The 26,540-nt window shown below is 40.4% G+C and overlaps 1 protein-coding gene and 1 long non-coding RNA gene across 4 annotated transcripts in view; one reads left to right on the plus strand and one right to left on the minus strand.

Annotated features, from left to right (window-relative positions):
• Positions 1-25,965, plus strand: part of ace (angiotensin I converting enzyme) — a 56,361-nt gene extending 30,396 nt beyond the window's left edge. The window contains exons 6-25 of one of the 2 annotated variants that reach the window (XM_008113133.2): positions 957-1,054; positions 1,834-2,006; positions 3,285-3,508; positions 4,284-4,428; positions 6,325-6,423; positions 7,860-7,982; positions 9,250-9,461; positions 11,073-11,209; positions 12,078-12,236; positions 14,331-14,418; positions 16,313-16,456; positions 16,833-17,024; positions 17,878-17,975; positions 18,911-19,083; positions 20,085-20,308; positions 20,706-20,850; positions 21,174-21,272; positions 21,408-21,530; positions 23,083-23,270; positions 24,935-25,965. In XM_008113133.2, the coding sequence (XP_008111340.2) occupies positions 957-1,054; positions 1,834-2,006; positions 3,285-3,508; positions 4,284-4,428; positions 6,325-6,423; positions 7,860-7,982; positions 9,250-9,461; positions 11,073-11,209; positions 12,078-12,236; positions 14,331-14,418; positions 16,313-16,456; positions 16,833-17,024; positions 17,878-17,975; positions 18,911-19,083; positions 20,085-20,308; positions 20,706-20,850; positions 21,174-21,272; positions 21,408-21,530; positions 23,083-23,270; positions 24,935-25,125 (3,035 nt within the window). In that variant the 3' untranslated portion in view covers positions 25,126-25,965. Of the gene's footprint in view, positions 1-956; positions 1,055-1,833; positions 2,007-3,284; positions 3,509-4,283; positions 4,429-6,324; positions 6,424-7,859; positions 7,983-9,249; positions 9,462-10,562; positions 10,719-11,072; positions 11,210-12,077; positions 12,237-14,330; positions 14,419-16,312; positions 16,457-16,832; positions 17,025-17,877; positions 17,976-18,910; positions 19,084-20,084; positions 20,309-20,705; positions 20,851-21,173; positions 21,273-21,407; positions 21,531-23,082; positions 23,271-24,934 lie in introns of those variants that run through there. The other variant, XM_062958119.1, reaches the window with a different exon arrangement.
• The window catches only part of LOC103279201 (uncharacterized), a 100,491-nt gene that overhangs the window by 47,291 nt on the left and 26,660 nt on the right, over positions 1-26,540 (minus strand). The window lies entirely within an intron of this gene.

A 26,540-nucleotide genomic window follows, 5' to 3' on the forward strand; every position in this document is an offset into this window, starting at 1 on the left:
CCTAATTCTGACTTAACACCATCATAATTCACCAACATAATACCAGCTGTAGCTTCACTTGTTTCTACTCTAGCAAAAGGAATATTTGTCTTTTCCTTAGAAATGATTTCAGCTGGTTTCAGCTCAATATATTTTCGTTATCCTCAGAACAACTTTATGAAGCAGACTAAGTCTAAGGACCAAACAACGCTACCTAGCATGTTTTATGGCTCAGAGCACAATAATTTATTTTCTCTAGTCAAGATAAAACAACAGGTTGTAGGTATCTAGTTCTGATGACAAAAAAAGGAGTTAAGAAGAACAGATATAATGAGAAATTGAACTAGAATATTTGCAAAAGTAAACATTGATTTCAGTACTTTGCTAGCATATTGATCCTACTTGGACTCTGCTGTGCTCCCACTTCCCTTTCCCCTTTCTTAGCCCAGCTCCTATAAACCATTTCTGGTATATGAGGAATACAGACAACAGACAACAGAGACAACGGCTGTTGGTACAGACACGTGAAATGCCTAATTCCTTTACCATGAAACAATTTGGAAATTATGTTAAAGATTCATTGATGGGAAGGTGATGGTGTATTTTTTTCTGTGAAGAGGTTTATATCAGTTTCAGAAGGGAGATTTTCATTTGGTATACAAGAGAAAATATGTGTTACGTTTACAGCACACACATAATAAGCATATTGATGAATTCACATAATTAGTAATACCTAGTTTGCCATTTGTGCGATGTTGCAACCATAGAATAAACCATGATTCTATGATGTGTGTTTTCTTGCTCTCATAACAATGAGAAAAACAAATATTTTATTTTTCCTTGTCCCAAAAGATGTAAACTGAGAAACAGATTTGGCAACAATCTTATACCAGAAGCTATCAAGTCTCAGGGCTATTGACTGTGGAAAGAAACCCAGACTCCTAACTAACTGAGCTGTCCTGCTTTGCCCCCTGCAGGTAACATGTGGGCCCAGCAATGGAATAATATTTATGATATGATGATCCCTTTCCCAAATAAACCTAATGTGGACGTCACCAACACCATGCAGCAACAAGTAAGAAAATCTGTGTTGCAAATGCATACATTTTCCTCTTGTTTGTCTTGCTGCAAAGAGTACAGGTGAAAATATGCACATCTCTAATCATCTCTGTCACTAGCATATCTGCTATTCTCTACTGAGTTACTCAGTTGTTCCCTGGGCAATTACTGGGGAAATACTATGACTACTGATTCATCCAACAATGACAAGCTAATTATGTTCTGTATAACTAAAATGGGCAAATGAGACACAACTGTTCCAGTATTGTTTCTGCACTAAATACAGTCATAACCTTGCACCACAGTGAGCTGGGCAAATGTATTTTAATGTAATTTATGCCTTCCAAGGCTGGTTCCCACATTATATTTTGTGATGTATAGATCCATATTTCGATGTACTTTGCAATGTAGGAATGGTTGGAGCAGTTTTCACTTTCGATCTGAATAACCATGTTGTGGACATGGTTTCTGCTTTCATCTCAAGACCTGTGTTATGAAATGAAATACTACACTGCCACAATTATTCTCATCATACAAAATACATGCATCGTCACATAGAAATGAACCCTCACTCTACATAGTGCAAGAGGTCTTAAGAGACCTTTCATTTCATGGGGTATCTCCTTCACTTCTCCTCTGTCCCACTGAGACAGAAGTCTCTAACATGCAAGCAGCCGATGCTCCTGCTGTTATCTATTATGGGAATACTTGAGTGAGCTGGAACCAGTCTCCAAGAGCAGTCTCCAAAAACATTTGTGCTATCTAATGCTGCGGATGGGTCCTTGCCTTTCCTAGAATTGGAACGTAACACGCATGTTCCGGGTGTCGGAGGAATTCTTCACCTCGCTTGGCATGCTTGGAATGCCACCTGAATTCTGGGAGAAATCCATGCTGGAGAAGCCAACAGATGGGCGGGAGGTGGTGTGCCATGCATCGGCATGGGACTTCTACAATCGCAAAGACTTCAGGTGCATACTGCATATAATAAGGCCTTGCCTAGAAAAGAAAACCAAAGCCTTTGTTGGCATTGAAACCCATGATGTATGTTTGGGTTTAATAAGCAACAAAAAAGTTGCACACTTCCCTGGTGTCTGGCCATCTTCAGGGGCATTTTCATCTCATGCTTGGTGAAATAAATGCAACAAGAAAGTTGAGATTCAAGGGAAAAATACTTTAAATAGATGCTTAAACAATCCAAGTGTTAGTGTTAGTAACAACATCTGGTTCAAATTAAATGGAAGATCTGCTGCTTCTCCTAGTTATGGAAGTGAACAGAATATTGCAGCCTTGGCTGAAGGACGTGTTACATTCCTGATGCAATCTGTAAATGTCTAGTTTATTTTCTATACTTCGGTCTGTGTCTCTGTGTTGCATGTGTGTGTACTTCCCTGCAAACTGCAACATTAAGTTACTGCAGATTTTAGCTTCCGGATAGCATGCATATCTGGCCATGGGTATTTTCAGTGGTGACATCAGAACAATGTTAGTTTTTCTCATGTTTTCAAGGAGTGAGTCCTGGTGCAAAAAGAAAGTCTTGGGGCCCCAATTCCTTAAGATCAAAATTAAGTTCTGTGATCTTACTTTCTGCTTGGTTCCTCAAAGCACATTAGCAGGCATGGCCTGAATGTTGTAATCAATCAAGTAAGTAGAAAAGCAGAAGTTGAAAATATGTTTTTCCCAGTCAAGCATTGTGTTTCCTTACAGTTCATCTCCTAGGGGCCATATGCCTCTGTGGATGGAACCAGAGTCTAAAATTGCAATATCTCTTCCTACCATCTTCTCGTCTCTTCCTCCCTCCCTTCCCCCTCCCCACCCAAAGGGTTACTAGGAGAGGACATGGGCATGTCAAAAGTCAGAACTGATCTCTTGCTTTTGAATATATCAATTTGTTCATCAACTTGAATTAAAGGCATTTTAAAGAAACTTGGTTTTGAACCTTATTTATGGCCCATCTTCCCTGAGGAACATTGGAAACTGCAATTTTGCAAGAGTACTGAAAATACTTGGATACCCCACATCTACTATGCACTAATGTGATTAGGAGAAGAGTTAACCAACTTAAATGTTGCCTCGATGAGATAGGTACTTTATGACACCTTCTGAGAGCTACCAGGTCATTCTCTATAAGTAAACAGAGAGCACAAAAACTCTTCTCCTAGTCAGCCACACAGATGCTCTATGGACATAACTTGATGCCCATGATACAACCATCCCCCAGACTCACCTTCCCATTCCCTACTCCACAGGATAAAGCAGTGCACAACCATCACTATGGAGCAGCTCTTCACAGTCCACCATGAAATGGGACATGTTGAATACTACCTTCAGTATAAGGACCAACCTGTCACATTCCGGGAAGGGGCCAACCCTGGCTTTCATGAAGCCATTGGGGATGTTATGAGCTTATCTGTCTCTACCCCTGCCCACCTCAAGAAAATTGGTTTGCTCAGTGAAGTCACTGAAGATAAAGGTATGGATAACTGACAAGACAACTTCAGAAAGTGTTATGGGGGAAAGTGAATGGGTAGAATGGCCAGTAGGGATGATGGAAGTTACTACAAGTATCAGATTCAAAGATGAGCTGGAACTAGGCTTATATCACTCCAATAATTCCTTGCTATGGTGGAGTAAAAGAGATTTTTTGGACTGAATTCTAGAATGTGCTCTCTGCTTCCTATCAATGAAAAGGAAAGGGGAATCTTAGCCCCTACATTTACATTGCAAGTGGAAACTGAAGATCGGTTTCTCTTGAAATAATCCATAAAATAGCTTTGTACATATTAATTGTGTAATTGCTACCCCTTTTTGAGAGAAGTAATTTCCTATTAGAACAGGTTATTGAGTGATTTTTGTAGTTGTTGCTGTGTCCTGAGGCTGTTGTGTCCATAGGCCATAGATGTTCCCAAATTACTCTGTGAGAACTACTTTTAAACACTATTTTAAACACTAAAATGTGCAATGCAAGGCCAGAAAGTTATTTTTGTTCTTTACTATGTTCTGTCTACTTGATCTTTATGAAACAAATTGAATTTGTGACACATCTTCACTGAGCTGATCTTAGGTAAGATTTAGCTACTGACTAGATAATTATTTTTATTCTGGCTTCTCTTATCTACTGCTGGCAAAAATATGTCAAAGTAGCTCCACCTTACTTTGGAAGCTCTGCCTATACTTTGGATTCCAGAGACATTTTCCTTTCCCACACTTTTTTTCTTCTTCTTTTTGTTTCTGCTTGTTCCTTACAGAGAGTGATATCAATTACCTGTTGAAAATGGCCCTGCAAAAGATTGCATTTATTCCCTTTGGCTACCTCATAGACCAGTGGCGATGGAACGTTTTCAGTGGCCGCACCACTCCCAGCCGCTACAATTATGACTGGTGGTACCTGAGGTAAATGCCTCCTTGCAGTATGTTATGTGGAGGTGGGTTGTCACATTATTGAAAATGAGGAGTGTTATGTCAGGAGTCTTTAGCCAGCTAGGCTAAAGCTGCCACTATCAATACCTATCTAGGGATGTCTGGAGGGCACCAGTTTGTGGAGTGCTGGGATATGCTCTGTCTACATGAAAAAAGGTCTACAACCTAATTTCATATGATATAACTTAATTTAAAAGGGAAAAGAAAGAGTATGTTTACTTGGGGAACCAAAAAACTTTGCAGTGTCTGTTTATGTGTGTTTTGACAATATCTTTGTGAAATATTTGTGTAAAGAGAGCCTTATGCATATTTGCATGCATGCATACATACATACATACCAAGTCAAGTAGAAATATAACTAGGACTAGATGAGGAATTTGATGAGTAGAGATAGTTTTTTTGAATACATAAATAAAAACAGGTGCCCATATATTAGCAGCTAACATGATATAACGATTTGCACGTTGAACTAGAACTCTGGGAGACCTGGATTCAAAACGTCACTCAGTCACAGAAACTCATTAGGTGGCTTTGAGCAAATCACATTCTTTCAACCATAGAAGAAAGCAATGCAAACCTCCTCTGAATAAATCTTGCTAATACACATGAAAACAACAGCAGCAGTGACAACAACAATTAATATATTACAGGGATATTGATGCATATGAGATTTAGGTTTTTCCTTTCTATATACCACTTCCTTTCAGTTCATTCTTGCTTATTTGTACTTTTAGAGCAAAACCGTCCCTAGGGCTGATGATGGAGTGCAAACTTTACTCTTCCTATTATGATAAGAGCCGGCCCTAGGTAATTTTCAAGTGTAGGCGAACAGAATTTTGGCACCCCCCCCCCCCAAACCAATCACTGAAAAATAAAAGTGTTGGATAAGTGATTGGATAATAAGGAGGGATTAAGGAAAAGCCTATTAAACATCAAATTACATTAAGATTTTACAAATTAAGCACCAAAACATCATGTTTTATAACAAATCAACAGAAAAAGCAGTTCAATATATGGTAATGTTATGTAGGAATTACTATATTTGCGAATTTAGCACCAAACATTGAACTGGGATATAGGGCAGTGTGGACTTAGATAACCCAGATAGCCCCCAGTATTAAAAAAAACCCCTCTAAAATCAGGACAATAAATAAAGAACAACACTTTGAAAACAGGATAAATCCAGATAGTAAACAATCAGGGACAGCTAACACCTCCCAAAAAAAAGATTCTCCCAGGCAAGAAGAAGCCAGGCCTTGAAGCCACAGGGCCATGAAATGCTAATCAAGGTGATTAATTACAACATTCACACCTGTTTCAAAGAAGAGTTCTTTCTCCCACCCTGGACCTTCTAAAGATATATAAGCCCCACTTACCTAGCTTCCAAGTTCCCACAGACCTCACAATCTCTGAAGGCCCCAAAGGTGGGCCTGTGCAGTGAGAAGGCGGGTCCGTGCCAGCCGGAAGGCCCAGCACGGCCGCAGGGAGGCCCGAAGGAGAAGGAGGCGGGGCGGTGGCGCCATCCTCCTGGGACGATGGTGCCCCCGGGACGATGGCACCACAGGCAAATGCCTAGTTCACCTTACGGTTGGACCGCCTCTGATTATAAGGGTATCATTTCATGTGATGCCATCGTAATGTGCATTCCACACATGTAACTAGTATTGTGAGTGCAAAGCCGTGAATAATATGATCTCAGGGAAAAGGGGGAACTGAGATTAAAGATAGATGTTTCTGGTAGCATTTCTATTACCAAATGTCTTGTCTGAATCTTCCTTAAGGCTAAATTTTGAGTCTGAATCATTTCTAGTACGGCTTTTGCTAATTCTGTTCATTTCTTCTCTATTCACATGGCTTATGTTTTTCCAGAACAAAGTACCAGGGGATCTGTCCTCCTATTGCAAGAAATGAAACAAACTTTGATCCTGGTGCTAAATATCACATTCCTGGCAATACACCTTATATCAGGTACTAGGATCTGGTACTGGAAATATGACATTACATGCAAAGATATTTATTTATGGCTTAGTTATTCATATGGTTAAAAGTGTCTGTTAGTCAGAAATGGAAAGATTCTTGATCAATTATGGATTGTCCATAAAACAGACTCTACTAATTTTTCACAATCCAAATCTGGTAGACTTCATGAATTCAATGCAGTTATGGGGTGGTGTCTTTAATTGACTATGTATGGCTCAAAGGTCATATGCTTCATGTTTCCTCATATCCATTGACCCTTAGCTCAGTGCCAAAACCCCATGACCATTGACTAGACGTCCTCCAATCCAATGACTAGAAGTCCCAGGATCCATTGACCCATTGACTTTGAATCCAAGAATCCATTGACCATTGACTCAAAGTTCCATATCCATTGACCATGAACTAGAAGTATGGAAATCCCTTGATCATTGACTAGGCAACCTCAAATCCATTGACTCAGTCACATGTTCGCTGAACCTTAACTAAAGTGCAAAAACCCTTGACTATAGACTAGACGTCCTCAATTCCATTGACCCTTAACTAAACAATTTCCATACGTATTGTGTTTGTAGTCAATCTCACCAGAAAGAATTACAAAGAATAGTGTCACCGTTGATTCCCTTGGGACCTATTAGAGCAAATGACAGGGTCACCAAAGACATAGCCAAGATGTTATTTGAAGCAGAGACAACTATATCTGATTTGCTACCCAGTGCCTTTCCTTTCCTTTCTGGCTGGAAGAGGGCTGTAGGCTAGGTGAGTGGTGTTCCCCAGCTTCCCAAATACTGGGGCACCCCTGAAATAAAGAAATGAATATAGGCTTAAAAATATATTAAGGTGTTTTGGTTCAGAATTGGACATATTGCCCTTCTCGCTTTCTGGTCCTTAAATCTAAATGATTTCCATACATATAGTGTTTGTAGCCAGTCTCACCAGAAACAAGTAGCAGTTTACTCACAAGTCTGAGCTACATTCCCCAGCTTCGTACAATTCCAATTCGCTTTCAGCTTCTATAGCCCACAATGTCCTTTCCCCCCAGTGTTGTCTCTCACATGAACCATTTCAGGGAGTATTCCCCATTTCTGTAATGCAAAGTAATTATGTTCTCCGTATATGGTTTGCTTTTTATGTTCTTTAGTGCATATATTAGTGGATATTAAAATGTTACATTTGAAATTGAGGTTGAAATTTTTGTGTGGATTATTTAACATGAAGTGAAAGATTGATGTGGTATCTGTTTGTCCTAAAAATTGTGAATTCAGCAGTCAGAGATATATTGGGCAATCTACTTTTCACATTCTGCCTTCTAAGGGTGAACCCTTTTCCAACATGGAAGCGTTTGCAATGTCAGTACAGAATTATTGGTTTTTATTCTACCAAAGGATTGCTGAGCACAAATGTTTGTTTTGTTTTGTTTTGTTTAGGTATTTTGTTAGTTACATTGTGCAGTTCCAGTTTCATAAGGCTCTTTGCCAAGCTGCCAACCACACCGGGCCTCTTCATACCTGTGATATCTACCAGTCCAAAGAAGCTGGAAGGCTGCTCAGGTGAAAGCAGAGGGGGAAGGAGAAATGACAAAGGGTGGACTTGTATCTAAGAGGCAATAGATGCCAACAAATTGAATAAGTATTCACATTATTGTGGTCTTTTCAATTCCTTCTATTTCAGTGTGGCCAAGAAGAAGGTATAATTGTGAAATGTAACCCCCCATGAAAAAGGTATATAAATGAGGACCATTTGACTTAGTCTGAATCCCAATGGTGACTTTATATCAGACTAAAGCTAATGCATAATGACCATGTGTAGGAATGTCAGTACAAATATACAAACCTGAAGATGTACATTAAAGAGTATGGCACCCTACTCTTTAATGGGTAGGATAGCCTGGATATAAATAATATCTGTGTGACAGCTGTCCTTCCACAAAGAAAACAGATCTCACAGCTTTTGAGATGTAAACCAAGTCATTAGATTCACAGTTTCTCCATTCCTAATAACGATATTATGCAGAGCATAGTATGGACCAAGACATCAACAAAAAAGTACTTACAAGACAACTATCTCTAAATGTCTCCAGGGAAGAAAGGGTCAGTTCATTCCTGGGCCAAAGTCAGGGATGAAGCAGCCCTGGAGACAACATCACCTAATAAATCTGTTATTCTTTTGCGACCACATAAAAAAAGACTAAAATTGGCGACATGCGTAGATTTTAGCCCATGGAGCTTACTGGCTCCTATCAGAAAATGCCGGCATGGCTCCATGGGTGAAGGGCTCCTGTGTTGCCGTAGAATCCATGGGTGGAAGCTGCATTCATCACATGCACTGATGCTTCCCCCCATGTGACTACCCTCACCCCAACGAAGCGGAATGATGTAGGCAGCCATATGACAAGATTGTTAATGGAGCCTAGAAGGCAACACCTGGCAACACTATGTGGTGGTGTCAGCAGTATTTCAAGCAGTATTGAGTAGCTAAGACCTACTGTGTTAATTTATCATGAAGAACCAGTATCATGTTACATGGGAGACACCGTAGAACATTAAAAAGGCATGTAGACACAACTGAAATGAGAGAGAGAGCAACACAAGGATCCCAAGTGCTTCTAGTGACCTTGGTTCTGTTGTCTTTATGATGGATGCTTTGGCAGATAGCGGTAAGAAAACGTGTGTGGTAGAAGACATAGGATACACAAAGACAGCAACTGGAAATAAAGATGATAGAAACTGGAGATATAAGGACTTCCAAATGAATAGCAACATGAGTAGCTGTGTCTATATTTCTTTTCTCTACTGCCTTTTGTCTTCTTCACTGCAGCGCAGCATTGAGGCCTGGATCTTCCCAGCCCTGGCAGGATATTCTTCAACAAATCACTGGCACAAATAAGATGGATGCTGCACCACTGCTGGAATTTTTTAGCCCTGTTATTTCGTGGTTGGAAGAGCAGAACAAGCAAACCAATGAAACGCTGGGCTGGCCAGACTTTGAATGGCGTCCCCCTGTCCCAGAGGGCTACCCAGAAGGACTTGGTAAAGCTTTCAAAGTACAAAATAAAGGGGAAGAGGTTTGTGGCAGGGTAAAACGTTAAGAATACTTATGCTTTGGCTTTTAGCTGTTTTTAAAAAGAAGGGGTCTAAAGAGAAGATTGAAGAGCCACTATTTCTACATGCCACTACTGTTCAAAAATTATAGTTATAGTCCTGGAAGGATGCAGCTGATATTCTAGTTTCCAATTCTTTTCTTTTAAAAGGGTTCTTCTGGCACAGAACGTATGATTAGAAACCAAATGCTCTCCTCATTTCAGTTCTCTTCAATACGGTGAATGAAATTTCATTTCTAGAGTTGGCTGGTCACACCTTTGTTACTTTAAAGGTCCTCATTATATCTTGGTTGACAACTGGCAGGGAGGAGGCGGGAACTGCAAAATCAGAGGTAGAAAACCTGTGGTTCTCCATGTGTTGCAGAATGACATCTCCCATCATTCTTCATGGTTGGCTATTTTAACTAGTGCTAATGGGAGTTACGGAGCCCCAGTGGCATAGTGTGTTAAAGCGCTGAGCTACTGAACCTGCAGACTGAAAGGTTGCAGGTTCGAATCCAGGGAGTGGAGTGAGCACCCGCTGTTAGCTCCAGCTTCTGCCAACCTAGCAGTTCAAAAACATGCAAATGTGAGTAGATCAATTGGTACTGATCTGGCGGGAAGGTAACGGCACTCCATGCAGTCATGCCGGCCACATGACCTTGGAGGTGTCCACGGACAACACCAGCTCTTCAGTTTAGAAATGGAGATGAGCACCAACCCCCAGAGTCTGACACGACTGGATTTAACATCAAGGGAAACCTTTATCTTTACTAATGGGAGTTATAACTGCACCAGCTTTTCTTGGCATACACTAATGGGATTTAGTTCAGCAATATCTGGAGAGCCACAAATTCCTACCCTACACAAAATGGTTGGATTTAGCTTAAAGATAATAATAGTTGGTGGCTATGAAGTATTTTGTGACATCTGTCTGCAAATCTATATAAAACCAGTCATCTCTTTTGCCAGTGGAGTTTCATGCTCCTGATGCAACAGATAAATTGGAAGGTGACTGGAGCTGCTGCATGCTAATTGGCTGTACAGTAGATTCTAGAATGTGAGTCTTTTCACTTGTATGCTCATTTTAACCTCCCAATGAGCAAAGGCAGAAGTTCAACCATTACTTACTTACCACTCCTCTGCTGGCTCCACCTAACATTTCTTTTTAAGGGGACAGGAACGCCAGAAATTGGAAGTGGCTCACGTGAGTATGTGGAAATATCATGGCTCTGTCCTGGAATATGTCTTAAATAATAGAGTTTTGTGCAAGTAATGTCTAGTAATGAAAAAAGGCCTCTAATGTTCAAAATGCCTTTATTCTCGATCAAATAATCTGAGTTTGCACTCACACTTCCTAGATGATCAGAGTGATGGTGATTCTGACACAGGGAGTGCAAATCCTATAGAGACTAGACCTTGATTGCCTCTCATTTCAGATACTAGGTGCCTCAAGTTTCCACACTAGACCAAATGAAATAAGAGATTGGGGGGGGGAGTAATCCTCTTTATATTTTCCAATATTTTATTCTCCATTCCCTCTCAATTTGTCCTCATTCAGATAAAATAACTGATGAAGCGGAGGCTGCAAAATTCTTGGAAGAGTACAACAGCACAGCTGAAGTGGTATGGAATACTTACACCGAGGCCTCTTGGACATACAACGTCAACATCACAGAACACAACAAAAATATCATGGTAAGTAAACTAATACAGTCCAATTATTACACATTCAGATGGTAAAGGGTAAGCAGAGGAATGGCCATGATAAACAGGGCGAGGGGGGGGGGAGGGAATTGGGAGCTTCTCCTAGGTTTTTTTCTCCAGATTGTGTTATTTCATGAAATAATGAGACCAGTCACAGAGGTTTGACTTAAATATGGGCCATTTTATTGACCCATATCTATTTAAATTAGTTATGCTTCAGGATAAACAAAATGAGGGAGCAACTTGCTGTGGGTCTTAGCTGATGCTCATGTTTGGGTGAAACATCCAACCCTGAGGGCAATCTGAAGTCCTAGCATTATTCAGCATTGGTGGAAGGCCAACTCACACAGGACTTTGTAAGAGAGAGAAACCCAGGTTAGACTCAAGGACAGTCTCTTTCACAACCCCACAAGTTTGAATGCAATTTCCTTTGGTGCTTTGAATGCGATTTCCTGCTTCTTGGCAGGGGGTTGGACTGGATAGCCCATGAGGTCTCTTCCAACTCTATGATTCTATGATTCTAAGTTATAGGACCTAGAGTGGCCTGCATTCTAGAGCCCCAGCTGTCATTGAAAGGGTTACCAAAGTATATACTGATTCATATCCCTCCCACCCCAGATACTTACCATTGACATCCTGTTTATAGACACCACTCCAACCAGTCCTCCCAAGTCCCTCAAATACAATATAGGTAGGCAAAAAAATTGCAAAGGGCAAAATTCCTACCTGGCACTGAAGCGACCAGCAAGGTTCAGACTGCATTGAGGACAGGAGTCACATTAATTATGGCACATGTGATAATCTTTTTGCAATCTTTGATATGGCTGTGTTCAGTTAAATTCCCTTATTTGCCTTCTAGTTAGAAAAGAATCTAGAATTGTCAAACCACACCCTGCACTATGGTCTTCGGGCTCGGACATTTGATCCCACTGATTTTAAAGACCCCAGCATAAAGCGTATTCTGAAGAAACTGAGTGATATCGAGCGGGCAGCCCTATCTGAACAGGAGCTGAAGGAGGTGAGCATGAAGGGGAGATTAATCCCTTACACCAGTGATAGCTGATGCCTTCCATGTTAGTGGAGCAGTGAATTGTCCAGGTATTCGTTTAAAGGAGCCGTCGAAGGTGCTGAACCTATTTGAGGGATAGAATTTAGCACCTGGAATATCTCAGATGTGCTCAAGCTAAAATCCTACATACATTCCCATTTGACTGATGTCAACCACCAGCTTCCACTGTCTAAAACGGTTTACTTCTACACACAACTGTTGCAATGACGTAATTATGAAATAGTTAGAATTGATTTTTTTGTTTATAAGCTTCAGTTGCAGTGTTCTTTTGTGCATTCTCCCTGACAACAAAGATCTTACCTCCATGAAATATGCTTTGGAAATACCAAAAAAGTTGGGATGAGGAGACTTGGAGACTAATTATTATATTTCATAGTTTTCATAGATATCAGTTCTCTTCATCAGATGCAAGCAAACTGGAATCTACAAAAGGTGGTGCTGTAATGTAACACTTAGGCTCAAAGTTATTGCTAGAACACTCCTTCCTCCCTCCCCTCTTGCTTCATTTTGCCTTGCTTTTGAGCACTGTCCAATAATTTAACATGGTTCAGACATCTAGTTGAAGAGTTGGAGGAGGCAATTTGCCTTTGCAAATTAGGACCTCCAAAGCATACAAGCTTTTGATAGCATTTGATTGGTCCTAACAAATCATAGTCCTGCTGAAGATTTGTCATTATCAAGGGTGATCAATTTGTTTTCTGAGCACAGCTCAGTTTCTTATAATCGTCTGTTATACCTGTCTATATGGCCGTAGGTAGAATAGTCATGATTGGGGGAGGAGGCTGGAGTGGAGAGCTAGAGACAGCATGTCATAGTGTTTTAGATGTGGAACTAGGACTGCAAGAGACTGGCATTCAAACCCTCACTTAGTCACAGAAACCCACTGGGTCACCTTTGGGAATTCACATTCTCTAAGCCCCAGAAGAAGGCAATGGCAAACATCCTCCAAACAAATCTTGCCAAGAAATCTTTGTAAGAGGTTCAGCATAAATTGGAGTCCGCTTGAAGGCTCATAACAACAAAATGGAGAGCTTTAAAATCTAAGACCAGTTTTTCAGTTATGGAACTCACTTCCAGTGGGTGCTTCCTTTTTTTCTTCATTACACCAATGAAAATGACTGCAGGAAAATGACTTTGCTCTGATCAGTTTTCTAACTAAAGCCACAGATAATATCTTTGAAGGGCATTATTTTATTTGTTGTTGTGTATCATTAATTATTTTCTGACTTACGGCAGCCTTAAGGTGAACGTATCATGGAGTTTACTGGGACTGAGAATGTGTGACCTGTCCAAGGTTACTCAGGGGGTTTCCATGGCAAAGCAGGGAATCAAACCCTGGTCCCTAGGGTTGTAGTCAAACACTAAAACCACTATACCATGCTGGTTTGGATGTTACGAATGTATTTTTCTTAATGGTGATATTTATATGGCATAATCACAGAGTTTATTAGGAACCCCTGGTGGCGCAATGAGTTAAACCTTGTGCTGGCAGGACTGCTGACCGATAGGTCAGCGGTTCGATTCCGGGGAGAGTGGGTGAGCTCCCATCTGTCAGCTCCAGCTCCCCATGAAGTCTCCCACAGGATGGCAAAACATTAAAACATCTGGGTGTCTCCTGGGCAATATCCTTGCAGACAGCAAATTCTCTCACACCAGAAGTGACTTGCAGTTTCTCAAGTGTCTCAAGTCACTCCTGACATAAAAAACAACAGATTTTATTGTGATATTAATTTTCTATTGCCCAGTATTTGATTTTTTTTAAAATTGTGAACTTCATACAGAAATACTGCAAACATAAAAAGTAATAAACAAACAATCATTGTGTTTCTGTAACCATGGCTCGGAACTGAGTGTGATGAGAATTAAGCCAGCATTATAAAAAACATGAGGGTGGTAAGATTCAGGCAAATACTTAAAAAACACAACTAGTTGAGAAGAGATGCTTTCAGAATTTGTATCATTTCTGAGTCAGGTATGTTGAACACCTAAACTGGAGAAGAATTTCTGTTTTACTCTCTAATAGAATAATCATATTTCTTGCAGTATAATCAGCTCCTCTCAGATATGGAAACAACTTACAGCGTAGCCAAAGTCTGTACAGGAGAGAAAGTCTGCAAGTCACTTGATCCTGGTAAGTCCTTTTTGGGGAGAAATAATTTATATTGAAATATACAACAAAAATTCAGATTTACAAAACAAGAAAAGATGAAAGAATAAAAATTAAGAATACAAAGAAAAACTAAACAAAAAACCATGAAAAACCAGAATCAAGAGCGATTTTCATTATATATAAAACAAAACTACAACAGCTAGTATACCTTTATCTACAACGTACAACTTTAACATTCTAAAGAGAAATCTACTAAAACTAACCTACAAGCCTCACACTCATTGCCTGATTTTAACTTCCTGTTTGTTACTCCCTTTAATTGTCACTTTATTTCTGCCTTCTAATTTTTAATATCACTCTTCTAAATCAGAAAACCAGTAATTGAAGATTGTCTCCATCTTTGCTATAAGAAATATAAATGTCTTAAATTTAGTCAAGAATTTTTCCTTGATCAACATTGTCAATTTGTCCATCTTCATCAGCCACTCTTCTTTTGTTGAGCTATCTGTTTTGATCCTGGTAAGTCCTAACAAGGGCAGTGTATGGCTGTGATGAGTAATACCCCATTCTCATCCTCAAAGTGTGGTGAAAGCTCCTTTTTGGAGGCTTTTAAACAGAGGCTGGATGGTCATCTGTCAGGGGTACTCTGATTGTGTTTTTCCTGCATGGCAGGGGGTTGGACTGGATGGCTCGTGTGGTCTCTTCCAACTCTATTATTCTATTATCTCTTTTCACTATAAAATGTAATATAAATATTTTAAATATGAAAACTCGGGTTTCAAATGTGCATTCAAGTGTAACCTGAGAAGTGGATTTGAGCAAGACTCACCAATGCTTAGTTGCTACTAAAGAAAACTGGGACTTTGCATATATGCTTTTTGTAGTATCCATGCTCAACGGGTATTATGTTTGAGATCCTGAGTAAGAATAGAAATGTATTGTGATGCTGAATGCTCAGAAAGTTTCAATGTAATAGATTATTATGATTCTTGTTATTATTATTGAAACATGTGCATATATTTGCAAAAGCTCAGAAATATTTGAGATACAGCTTTGCCCCTGCTGCTAATAATAATCTTCTATGGGATTAGTCATGTACAAGACACATGAAGTGCATGAGAGCAGTCTCAAAAATGAACTAAAAATTAAATGAATTTTAGTGTTTGGTAAGGAATGGTGTAGTCATTTGAGCGTTCAACAGGCTTTGAAGATCAGGGTTCAAATCTTCTCAGCCGTGGAAACCCAGTAAGTGACCTTGGGTAAATCACACCCTATCTCAGCCTCAAAGGAGGGGAAAGGGAAACCCATTCTGAACCAATCTTTCCAAGAAAACCCATTGATAGGTTCACTAAGGCCCCTTCCACACAGCTAAATAAAATCCCACATTTTCTGCTTTGAACAGTGGCAGTGTGGACTCAGATAACGCAGTTCAAAGCAAATATTGTGGGATTTTCTGCCTTGATATTCTGGGTTATATGGCTCTGTGGAAGGGCTCTTAGGGTTGCCATGAGTGAAAAATGACTTGAAATCACATGACAACAAGAAGGAATAGTAAAAACTATAGAACATCTGAGGGGGTAAATATTCATAGAACAAGTTGGTTTTGAAAAGATTTGGATGGGTGGGTATATACCTGCACAGGAATATTGATTTTCTTCCTGCAGCAGTGAGACTTGTGTTGCCATTATTCATGCTCACAAAGAAGGACAAAAGAGCTGAAAAATTATATCTCTCCATATAATTTGGACCATTCTTCCCAGCCTGGCTCTCTCTAGATAGGTTGGAATCCAGCTCCCATTCCCCAGTCAGCCAGCAGACAACAGGTTGGGAAAGGTGAAATACTCATAGCAGCCAAGGCAATGATCTAGTGCTAAGTCATGAAACAGATGCTTGATTGTATTTAATCCTTATATAGATCTTACAAAAACCATGGCCCAATCAAGGGACTATGATGAACTCCTAGAAGCATGGAAAGGCTGGCGGGATGTATCAGGCAAGAAAATCCGGACCCCTTACAAGAGATATGTGCAACTTAGCAATAAGGCTGCCAGACTAAATGGTAAGTAAATTTTGCAACTCTTGCTGCACCAACAAAGTTAATAATGGAATTTGGGAAGGAAAAGATGCTTTTGGGATAACTGGTGCAGACTTAAAATTATTTTCCTAATATACTCCTGGCAGAAGTCTACCATGGCATCAGTAACAGAGACTCCCAAACAATTGTTAAGGGTGTTAAGAATTCCTTGAATCTGATTATCATAGCAGCAGCACAGAAAGTTCCATCTAGGCACTGTTATTTTAACCTTCAGAGCCACCATGTTTTGCTGTAGGGCACAGTAAATAGATGCAGACACACCATGCATCCCACAGTGCAAAATTACAAAATTATCTTTCAACAGTTTATGTTCTCACTGTCTTCTTACACACATGTGCAGGTCATGCAGACAATGGTGCTTTCTGGAGATCACTATATGAAACACCAGCTTTTGAAGAAGATCTAGAGAGGATCTGGCATCAGCTTCAGTCATTGTACTTCAATTTACATGCCTATGTACGTCGGGCTCTCTACAAAAAATATGGAGCAGATCACATCAATCTCAAGGGCCCTATCCCAGCTCATTTACTAGGTAAGTCTTTTCATGTTGGGCTAATATATGGATCCACTGAACATCCTGAGCCAATTTCAAAGGGTCTTCTCACTTTTCACTTTTGGGGACCTGGGTCATTATTGGTATTCCTTTCCTTTTAAGATGTCTAAGCAAAAACATTAATCAGATGCTGTTGAAAGATATAGATGGCTACTGGAAGAGTTCTAGTAGTTGTTGCACAAGCACTCTTGGAGAAGACCAATGTAGCCATAAAGTTTCTGCAGTGCTAAACCATGTTTGAGTTGGTTTTTATTCTTCTCTTCTGCAAGATTTGATTGAATGAAGGCAGAATGATCACCTGTATTGGGGGACAAGGTAATCCTGATCCTCCACCATTGTTTTTCCAATGTATTTGTTTATGTGATTGAGTATAGTGAAAAATAAATGATCCCCAAATAATTTTTTAAAACAAAAAAGAAGAATTTTCCTGCTCATGATCACTTAATTCTGAGTATCTAAGAGGTGGTTATAACATGCATAGAAGCAATTTCTATAAGGCACTTATCTTAGCACTGGACACACCTTTTCTCAGGTACAAAATAAAGCTCATTAAACATTTGGCAGTATTGCTTAACAACAGTTTAGTACTGGTGAATTCCATCCAACAAAGGTACCTATTGATCTAGTGAAAAGGCTTGTATTATATACCATGTATGTATGCTGCGGAGGAAACGGAAAGGCATTAGTAGGATCACACTTCATTGGCATAGAGCCTTTATCAATAGAAATGTGCCTCAAAACAGGCATATCATCACAGAAAATTAATTGTGGTTTTTCCTTTGTTTTGCTCCCCACTCTTTTGACTCACTCACCTGTGTTTCTTCTTTCCTAGGAAACATGTGGGCACAGTCATGGGCAAACATTTTTGACCTTGTGGCACCCTTCCCAAATGCTATCAAAGTGGATGCCACACCAGCAATGAAAAGCAAGGTTAGTACATTTATTTTTTTGGGTTTTTTTGTTTTAAATGTTTTCTCTAAACTTTCAAAACTCAAAGTCAAAAACAAAAATCTACATTTGTTTGCATTATTGATGGTTTAGCTCAAATCTGTTCTCTTCTCCAGTCCATCTGTGGGGAGGAGAAGTCTGAGAGCAGAAGCCTGTATGTTGGATACACATCAGGGCCAGCCGGAGAAAATTTACAATAGTAAGCGGGGGTGGGGAAAAGCGCCCCCCCGCCCGCCGGCGCTGCGGGAGGCGTGGCCATGTGCCTCCCGCGGCGCTGGCGGGCCCCGCCTCCCACGCCCTGGCCCCGCCTCCTACCCAGCGTCCCCTGACCCCGCCTCCCACGCAGCGTGGGAGGCGGGACCAGGGCACGCTGGGCGGGAGGCAGGGTACTGCCCTGACGGTGCCCCGCCTCCCGCCCAGCGCGCCCTGGTCTAGCCGGCCTAAGTTGCTGGACGCAGGCGCAGATCGCCCAGCCGATCTGCGCCTGCATCTAGCAACTTCCGCGCTTTGCCGTTTGACGCGGCAGCGGCGGCGCTACGGGGCGCTGTCGAGGCGTCGACAGTGCCCCCTAGTGGCATGCGCCCGAGGCCACGGCTTAACGGGCCACATAGGTCAAACCGGCCCTGATACACACACACACACACATATACACACATAGGCTTTACAGAAGGCATTCAGTCTTCAGGCTCTCAGCTTCCTAACCCTGTCAAGCTGGATGTGCCTGTCTATAATATTTGACCATGAGTTCCTCTCCCTTTTACGTATTTCATGACCCTTGTCACGCTCACAGTTGGCACTTAATATTAATTCCTGAAGCAGAAACTGGATACATGTTTCCTGGTCTTGCATTTCTCTGATCCTTTCACTGCCACTTTGTAGGTTCAGTTTCTCTTGTTCACTCACCCTCCTTCCCACAGGGCTGGACACCAAAGAAGATGTTTGAAGAGTCAGATAATTTTTTTAAATCACTGGGCCTCATCCCTATGCCTGATGAGTTCTGGAAATCATCCATGCTGGAAAAACCAAAAGATGGGAGGGAAGTGGTTTGCCATGCATCAGCATGGGACTTCTACAACCGCAAGGATTTCAGGTGATTCAATAACAACTTAGTGGGAAAGGGATGCCATTTCATTCATTCAATCATTCATTGATATGTCATCGTTCTCTTGATGTAGGAACTCAAAATAATTTTTAAAAGAGGGATACATTTTGCTGCCTTTACTGTAATACAAAAATAGGGAGAAATCATGGGGTCCCATTTTGAGCTTAAGAGCTAATACCCCCCCCCCCCAAAAAGCTCCAATTTTTCCCTTTAATATTCTACTACCAGTATAATATGCTTCCGACAAACATGGAAACCACAGGAAAAAGATGGTGGTTTGGATCTCCTTGTCTTTCACTATCTCTCCAAGCCATGAAAACTGTGAAGTCATTTAACAGTTGTGCTGGTGTGCTGGAAATTTCTATGTGGGTGTATGCCAGGGGGAATGTCCAGTTTGAGATTTTGGAAATTCCCATCCCATTCTAAAGGCTCAATTTTTGCACTTTATTTTGACCTTCTTCCAGAGAACCTTCTAAGTAAAGTTAATAGAGGCAGTGCTCACCCCCCCCCCCCCAAAAGCCATTTCATTTTTGACCTAGTAAAATGCTGTATTCTCTTTTGATGGATGTGTTTATTTTATTCTTCCCAGCTCAGGTTCCTTTCTTTTAAACTATTATCTTAAATTACAGTAGAGTCTCACTTATCCAAGCTAAACGGGCCGGTAGAAGCTTGGATAAGCGAATATCTTGGATAACAAAGAGGGATTAAGGAAAAGCCTATTAAACGTCAAATTAGGTTATGATTTTACAAATTAAGCAACAAAACTTCATGTTATACAACAAATTTCACAGAAAAAGTAGTTCAATACGCAGTAATGTTATGTTGTAATTACTGTATTTAGGAATCTAGCACCAAAATATCACGATTTATTGAAAACATTGACTACAAAAATGGCTTGGATTATCCAGAGGCTTGGATAAGCGAGGCTTGGATTAGTGAGACTCTACTGTACTTTGCATTCACACTCAATCTTTCCTCTCTTGCTTTAGAATTAAGCAATGCACCGTTGTGAATATGGATGACTTAATAACAACTCACCATGAAATGGGGCATGTCCAGTACTTTCTGCAGTACAAGGACCAACCCATTTCATTTCGTGATGGGGCCAACCCAGGATTTCATGAAGCCATTGGAGATGTCATGGCCCTATCGGTGTCTACTCCAAAACACTTATTCAGCATCAAGCTGCTAGATCAGGTGGAAGACAATCCTGGTAAGCATCATTATAATACACAGAAACAGTTTGTTAAAAATTGAGAATCTGGAGCCTAAGAAAATACATCTCATAGTGGTTTGTCATTTGCTGTGTCAATGGTCTACTTCTTACGGCTCTTAAATGAGGAAAAAACTATGTTCAGGAATGCTAAAAGCAAAAGGAGTTTGTGAATGCTTTAACTGTATTTTCCTACCTGAAAGGATTGAAATGGATGGACCTTGTAGTCTCTTCCAAATCTGTGGTTCTATAAACTGAATGAAAATATAACTCAGTTAGCTCATTGGTAATATTCTGCAATTCTGTGGAATTGAGGTCTAAGGCAAAGGGGAGATGCTTCTTGTGAGCCATTTGATTATTTATCAAATTATAATTTATATTTTCTTCTCTTGGCCAGAGAGTGACATTAACTACTTGATGAGCATTGCATTGGATAAGATTGCTTTCCTGCCCTTTGGCTATCTGATGGACCAATGGAGATGGAAAGTTTTTGATGGCCGTATTACAGAAGATGAGTACAATCAACAGTGGTGGAATTTAAGGTGGGTCGTTTATAGTTTAACTGTAAGAAATACTTTGTGACATTATGGTTGTGACATTATTGGCTGCTGTCTGCCATGGATATAGCCACTGCTTTGGAGTGTGTTTGCATTTCTAGGAGCTCCGTTTCTGCTTCAGAAACATTGAGGTATGAAGGAAGTACTGGGTTTTTTTGGACAATAATAATGCAAATAGTTGCAGAAAGTTTTGGGAACATGAAATAATCCTCGGGGTCTAAATAATAAAAGTGAAAGAGGAAGCTTGTCTTTTGTCCAGCGTTTTCTTCACTAGCTGGTTTATTATTTCTTTTATTCAAATTGTGCAGACTGAAATATCAAGGTTTATGTCCACCTGCACCAAGATCAGAAGATGATTTTGACCCAGGAGCAAAATTCCACATTCCTGCCAATGTCCCCTATGTCAGGTGAGTAGGTCATTCTTGGCTTATTGCATTTGCCTAACAGCTCAGCAGATGTTAGACCAGTATGTATAATCTGTGACTTTGGAGGAGTACTGTGTGGTCTTGATTTTTTATTAATCTGTCCCATCTCTCTTGCAGGTACTTCGTTAGTTTTGTTATCCAGTTCCAGTTCCACCAAGCTCTTTGTAAAGCTGCTGGCCACACAGGACCCTTGCACAAGTGTGACATCTACAACTCTGAGGCAGCTGGAACAATCCTGGGGTGAGTGATTTCTTGTATCAAATCCTGTGAAAATCTGTCCCTTTCTTAATCTGAGATCTTTTGAGATCCTTATATGGCACAATCAGCATCCTGAATCATTTTGAGCACCAATAAGATACAAATGTCAGGCCTGCATATGTTGGACTCATTATGAAAATTGGAAAGTTGAAGCAAGAAAACATAAGGGAACTAAACTTAGGCAGTGGATGTTCTTTTAGTGCCTTCTTCCTCTACGGTAGCACTGGTGACGAGTCTTGCTCAAACCCACTTCTCAAATTACATTTGAATGCAAATTTGAAACCTGAGTTTTCATATTCAAAATATTTCTATTGCATTTTGTAGTGAAAAGGGATCATAGAATAATAGAGTTGGATGTGACCACACAGGCCATCCAGTCCAACCCCCTGCCATGCAGGAAAAGCACAATTGAAGTACCCATGACAGATAGCCATCCAGCTTTCTGTTAAAAGCTTCCAAGGAAGGAAGATAAGATAAAAAAAGATTTGTATTTAGTTGACTGTAAGTAAAAAAAAATTAGTCTGAAATTTTACCCTGAAAATTTGGATTGATTTATCCATGGGTCAGTACTGGTTTCCATAGGAATTGAGTTGTGGAACTGAGTGACCATTTTGTATGGTTTTTCAGGGACCTCTAAGGAGCCTGAGCTGCTGGGGCAGGATTGAGGGAGCAGATCATGGAAAAGCAAACCAACAAACTCCTCCAAGTTTGAGCCACCAACCTTGAGGCTTATCTTTTTGGCAGCCTTGCCTTCATTATTCCTTCTTCCCTAAGCTGGGCAGACTGGCCCCTATGCAGCTCAAGCTGGAAGGAATTTACCAGACTGCTTTTCAATTATCCACTTTCTTGACATTTCCAATGGCCCAATCTGAGCGTGGTGTCTTTCCTCCCCTCTTAGCTCCCTTTCCAAAAAGCATACATGCATGCATGTGAGCAGCCTGAAATGAGCTTCCTGTATATTCGACAGCCACAATTTTGTTCCCTCCTCATCATTCCAGCCTTTAGGGTGAACATGAACAGATATGACTGACATAATTTCATATGTTCTTTGGCATCATTTTTCTTTGCTTTGTCCTTTACACCCTTTGTTACTCTCAACTTATCCACTAGTCATAGCAAATTCTGTAATTTTGGGCTGAAAACCTGCCCTCAGCTTAATCACAAAATCAACTTATATATGGTAGAATTCTTTGACACAGAATATGGACTGAAAAATTGCTATTTCCTCATTTGTCTTTGAAATGGGTTATGCAGATTAGGACAACCTAATGACAGCAATTAATTAACAGAATCTATATTAAGAGCTTCTTTCATCTCAGTAGTGTCAGAGACTGGGAATAATAATATGGTGGTAATGTTTCAGTGTGCTGTTTAGATTCCAAAAGGGACCTGGTTAGTCTTAGTGGAAGATGGAGTGCTAAGCTGGCTTCTTAGCTTGCCCTGGAAGGCAATCACGGGGTCCTTCTCCAATCATATTGTGTGCAGCCATGTGTTCCTGTGTGTGGTCAATTTGTTGCTGTTTTTGTTGTTGCAGGAATGCCTTGAAGCTGGGCTTCAGCAAACCATGGCCAGAAGTCATGCAACTTATCACAGGGCAACCCAACATGTCGGCTGATGCTTTGTTGACTTATTTCCAACCACTGACAGACTGGCTCATCAACCAGAACTTGAAAAATCAAGAAACTCTAGGCTGGCCTGAATATACCTGGCTACCCTATGCGGGTACTTAAAGACTTTTCATTTGTTTCTGTCATATGTCCCAAAAACAAGAAATCAGAGTCAGGAGGGGAAAGCATATGTGTGGTTCCCCTTCTAAATCACTCCCCCACCCAAGACTTTGGCCCCATGGATGACAGATTATTATTATTATTATTATTATTATTATTATTATTATTATTATTATTATCATCATCATCATCATCATCATCATCATTATTATTGACACAAAGACAGAATATGACACAGCAAATGATTTATTATTATTATTATTATTATTATTATTGTCATCATTATTATTTGTATCCTGCTTTATCTCTATAAAAAGAGGCTCAAAGCAGTTCACAATAAAAACAATATAATATACTATAATATAATATAAAACCTAAAAGTATTAAAATAGAATTGTACCTTAACAGTATTAAAAATAAACAGTTAAAACCCTTAAACCCAATTGAAAATGTATTCATATAGCTAAAATCACAGTGCCCCCTTACTTGATTTTTTAAAAAAATCCTTCTTTAAAAGCTTGCCTGAACAAAAACAAAGGGTTTTTCCTTGCCACTGGAAGGACAACAGAGAGGAAGCCATTATGGCTTCCTTTGGAAGAAAGGAGTCCCAAAGTTGAGGGTAGCCACCAAGAAGGAAGGCCTGCTCTGTCATTCTCACCAACCGAGATTGCGTTGGAGGTGGGACTGAGAGAAGGGCCTCTCCTGAGGATCTCAGGGCCAGGCAGGTTCATACAGGGAGATGCAATCAGCCAAATTGCCTGGACCTGAGCTGTATATTTAGGATATAATTGGACAAGTTTTGAGATGATTTCCTTGTTCAGTACCCCACAGCTCACTCCTTTTGATTAAGGGCTAAATGAGACATGACATCTGTCATGTAGTTTTGAATTGCATAACTGACCCTATTTGAAGTAAACAACCAGGTTGGGGTAGCAGGTAAACTGGTCTATGGAAGAGAGAAAGCTTCTTGCCTTCTGTGATCCCGCTGTTCACACTGGAGGGAAACTTTTCCACCATTCACAAGCAGCCATAGGGAAGAAGAAGTTCCAATCTGTACAGTACTGTGTTTGGTACAAAGGACTAGTACACTCCACCCTCTGTCTATTTAGGGGTGGGCAAGTTTCAGGACAGTGCAAGTATTAGCCCTGCAGGGGACCTTGGAGGGCTACATTTTTATTCACACTCCCTGTAAATCAAATGACACAATTGTATTCCCCAATGCACCCAAATATCTAGGGGTTGTTGGAAAATGCTCCCCCTTCCACAGGCCTTTAAGGTTTTACACAATTTCCCTCCCCTAAGTTTAGCTTTTTTAGGGGCCCTCAAAATGGCAACACCCCCACCCCAAAAAAGAATGGGCAAAAGTGCCCCACTGGGTACCATTTGGCAGTAAAATCTTTTATTTAAAAATCACAATTATCCATGGTGTAGGCTCAATAATGGCTCTGGAGAGTGCATGTGGCCTATAGGCCATGCTTTACCTACTCCTGATCTATTCTGTGGTTCTGCATCAACAGTGTATTTTATGTTATGTTACGTTATTTTTACTTTATTTTTTAAATCAGCTTTTGACACAGGACATTATAACAAACATCATAGCTAGTTTGGCTGTTGGAGCAGCAGACGATCCTATCTGTGTTTTTCTTGGTTCTTACCCAGGCCAAGTGCAAGCAGACAACAAAGTCAATTTCCTTGGGATGTTGATGACCAGCAGCGAAGCCGCAGCAGGACAGTGGATTTTGCTTGTCCTTGGACTCCTCCTTCTTATTGCAGCAATAGTATTGGGGGCCAAATGGCACCAGGCCAGGAGAAGAGCCACCAGATCAAGCATGGAAATGGAGTTGAAATAAGTTATATGTTTTTAATCTGTCTCCTGCTTGTGCCTCCAACTAAATGAGCAAAGAGACAAAGGAAGGCTGTGCATGTATGTGTGTGAGTACATATGTACAACAAGCAAGTGTGTGCTAATGTGCGTGAGAGAACAATAAACAGAGAATGAATGGGTGAATGAATGAATGAATGAAATTAAGATATTGTGTCTGGTGAGAGTATGAGTGCGTAGTCTGAGAATTGGTGAGCATATACATTATACACATCTGGAATTCTATGCCTAAAGTGTATGTTTATTAATTGTGGCTACACATATGTGCCTGCATCTTGTGTGGCCTAAACTGGAAGGCAGAATTCAACTCTGGACAATACTACCTGCATGTGATCATGAATCCAATCTCTCTCTGCTACAGTAAGGGGGCAGCTTTGTACAATCAGGGCAGTTGTGTCAGCAAAGACACAGGACTCTTTCTTCTGATCTGTTCTTCAAAAACCTTTTGATTATGCAAGCACCAAAGCAAAAAAAGAAAAACAAAAAGGAAAAACCTTTTATTTATTGTAAATGTCTGGATTCCTGATGGAGGAAAAACAATGGAAAAGAATGAAGAATGGGATTGTGTGATTAAGTTTTGGTGCTGGGAATGATGAACAGTATAAATCAATGTTGACTCTGTGGTTTTCCTCAAGTTTGTATACATCCATTTTGGGAAATAATGAATTCTAGAAAAATTGCTTTTACTCTGACAGGTGATATGTTAGGTGGCAGGGGCCGTTTCTCCAAGAGTTGTGTGTGTGCACACACTTCAGGCAGTTTCTAAGACTGTTTGGTCCATGGAAGGTAATTAAAATGGATTACACAACTTCACTGGCTCTACTATTTTTGTGTGTGTGGAAAAGAAAAAAGAGCTTGCAAGAAGGATTGCAAGCCAGCTATTATTTGCAGAGGGGAAAGACTTGTGTACAGGGAAAGCAAATGAATTACTTTTCAACAGGATTGTTCTTTCTATGCTGCATTGGTTACTTGAAGAAAGACATACAGAAATATGAGAGGGTATGAATTAAACCAACATTAAGCAGTTTGTCACCCATTATTGTTCAGCAAACTATTTCAATGGAGAATATTCCGCTGCCCCTTATTTGCCTCAGTCAGTTATAAAGAACAACATAGTTGTTCAATACCTGTGGAGACAAAAAAAAAGCAGTTGGTACATCAGGGACCAGTGGATCTGTTACTGCAGAGGCAGCGACTCCACTTGTGGTCTTACAGTTGCTGTCCTACAGCTGTTTGTATATGAGCCATCTAAATAGACCCTATTCTCAACAGATGTCTGGTTCCAAGTCAACTGTGGTAGAGAAACCATAAAGCTGACATTGGATTTGCTGCTCTTAAAGCAACAGATCCACCAGCCACCCCTCTAAGGAAGCAATGCAGAAC

Source organism: Anolis carolinensis, chromosome 6, assembly GCF_035594765.1.
Source record: "Anolis carolinensis isolate JA03-04 chromosome 6, rAnoCar3.1.pri, whole genome shotgun sequence".
In the NCBI taxonomy this organism is placed as follows: Eukaryota; Metazoa; Chordata; class Lepidosauria; order Squamata; family Dactyloidae; genus Anolis; species Anolis carolinensis.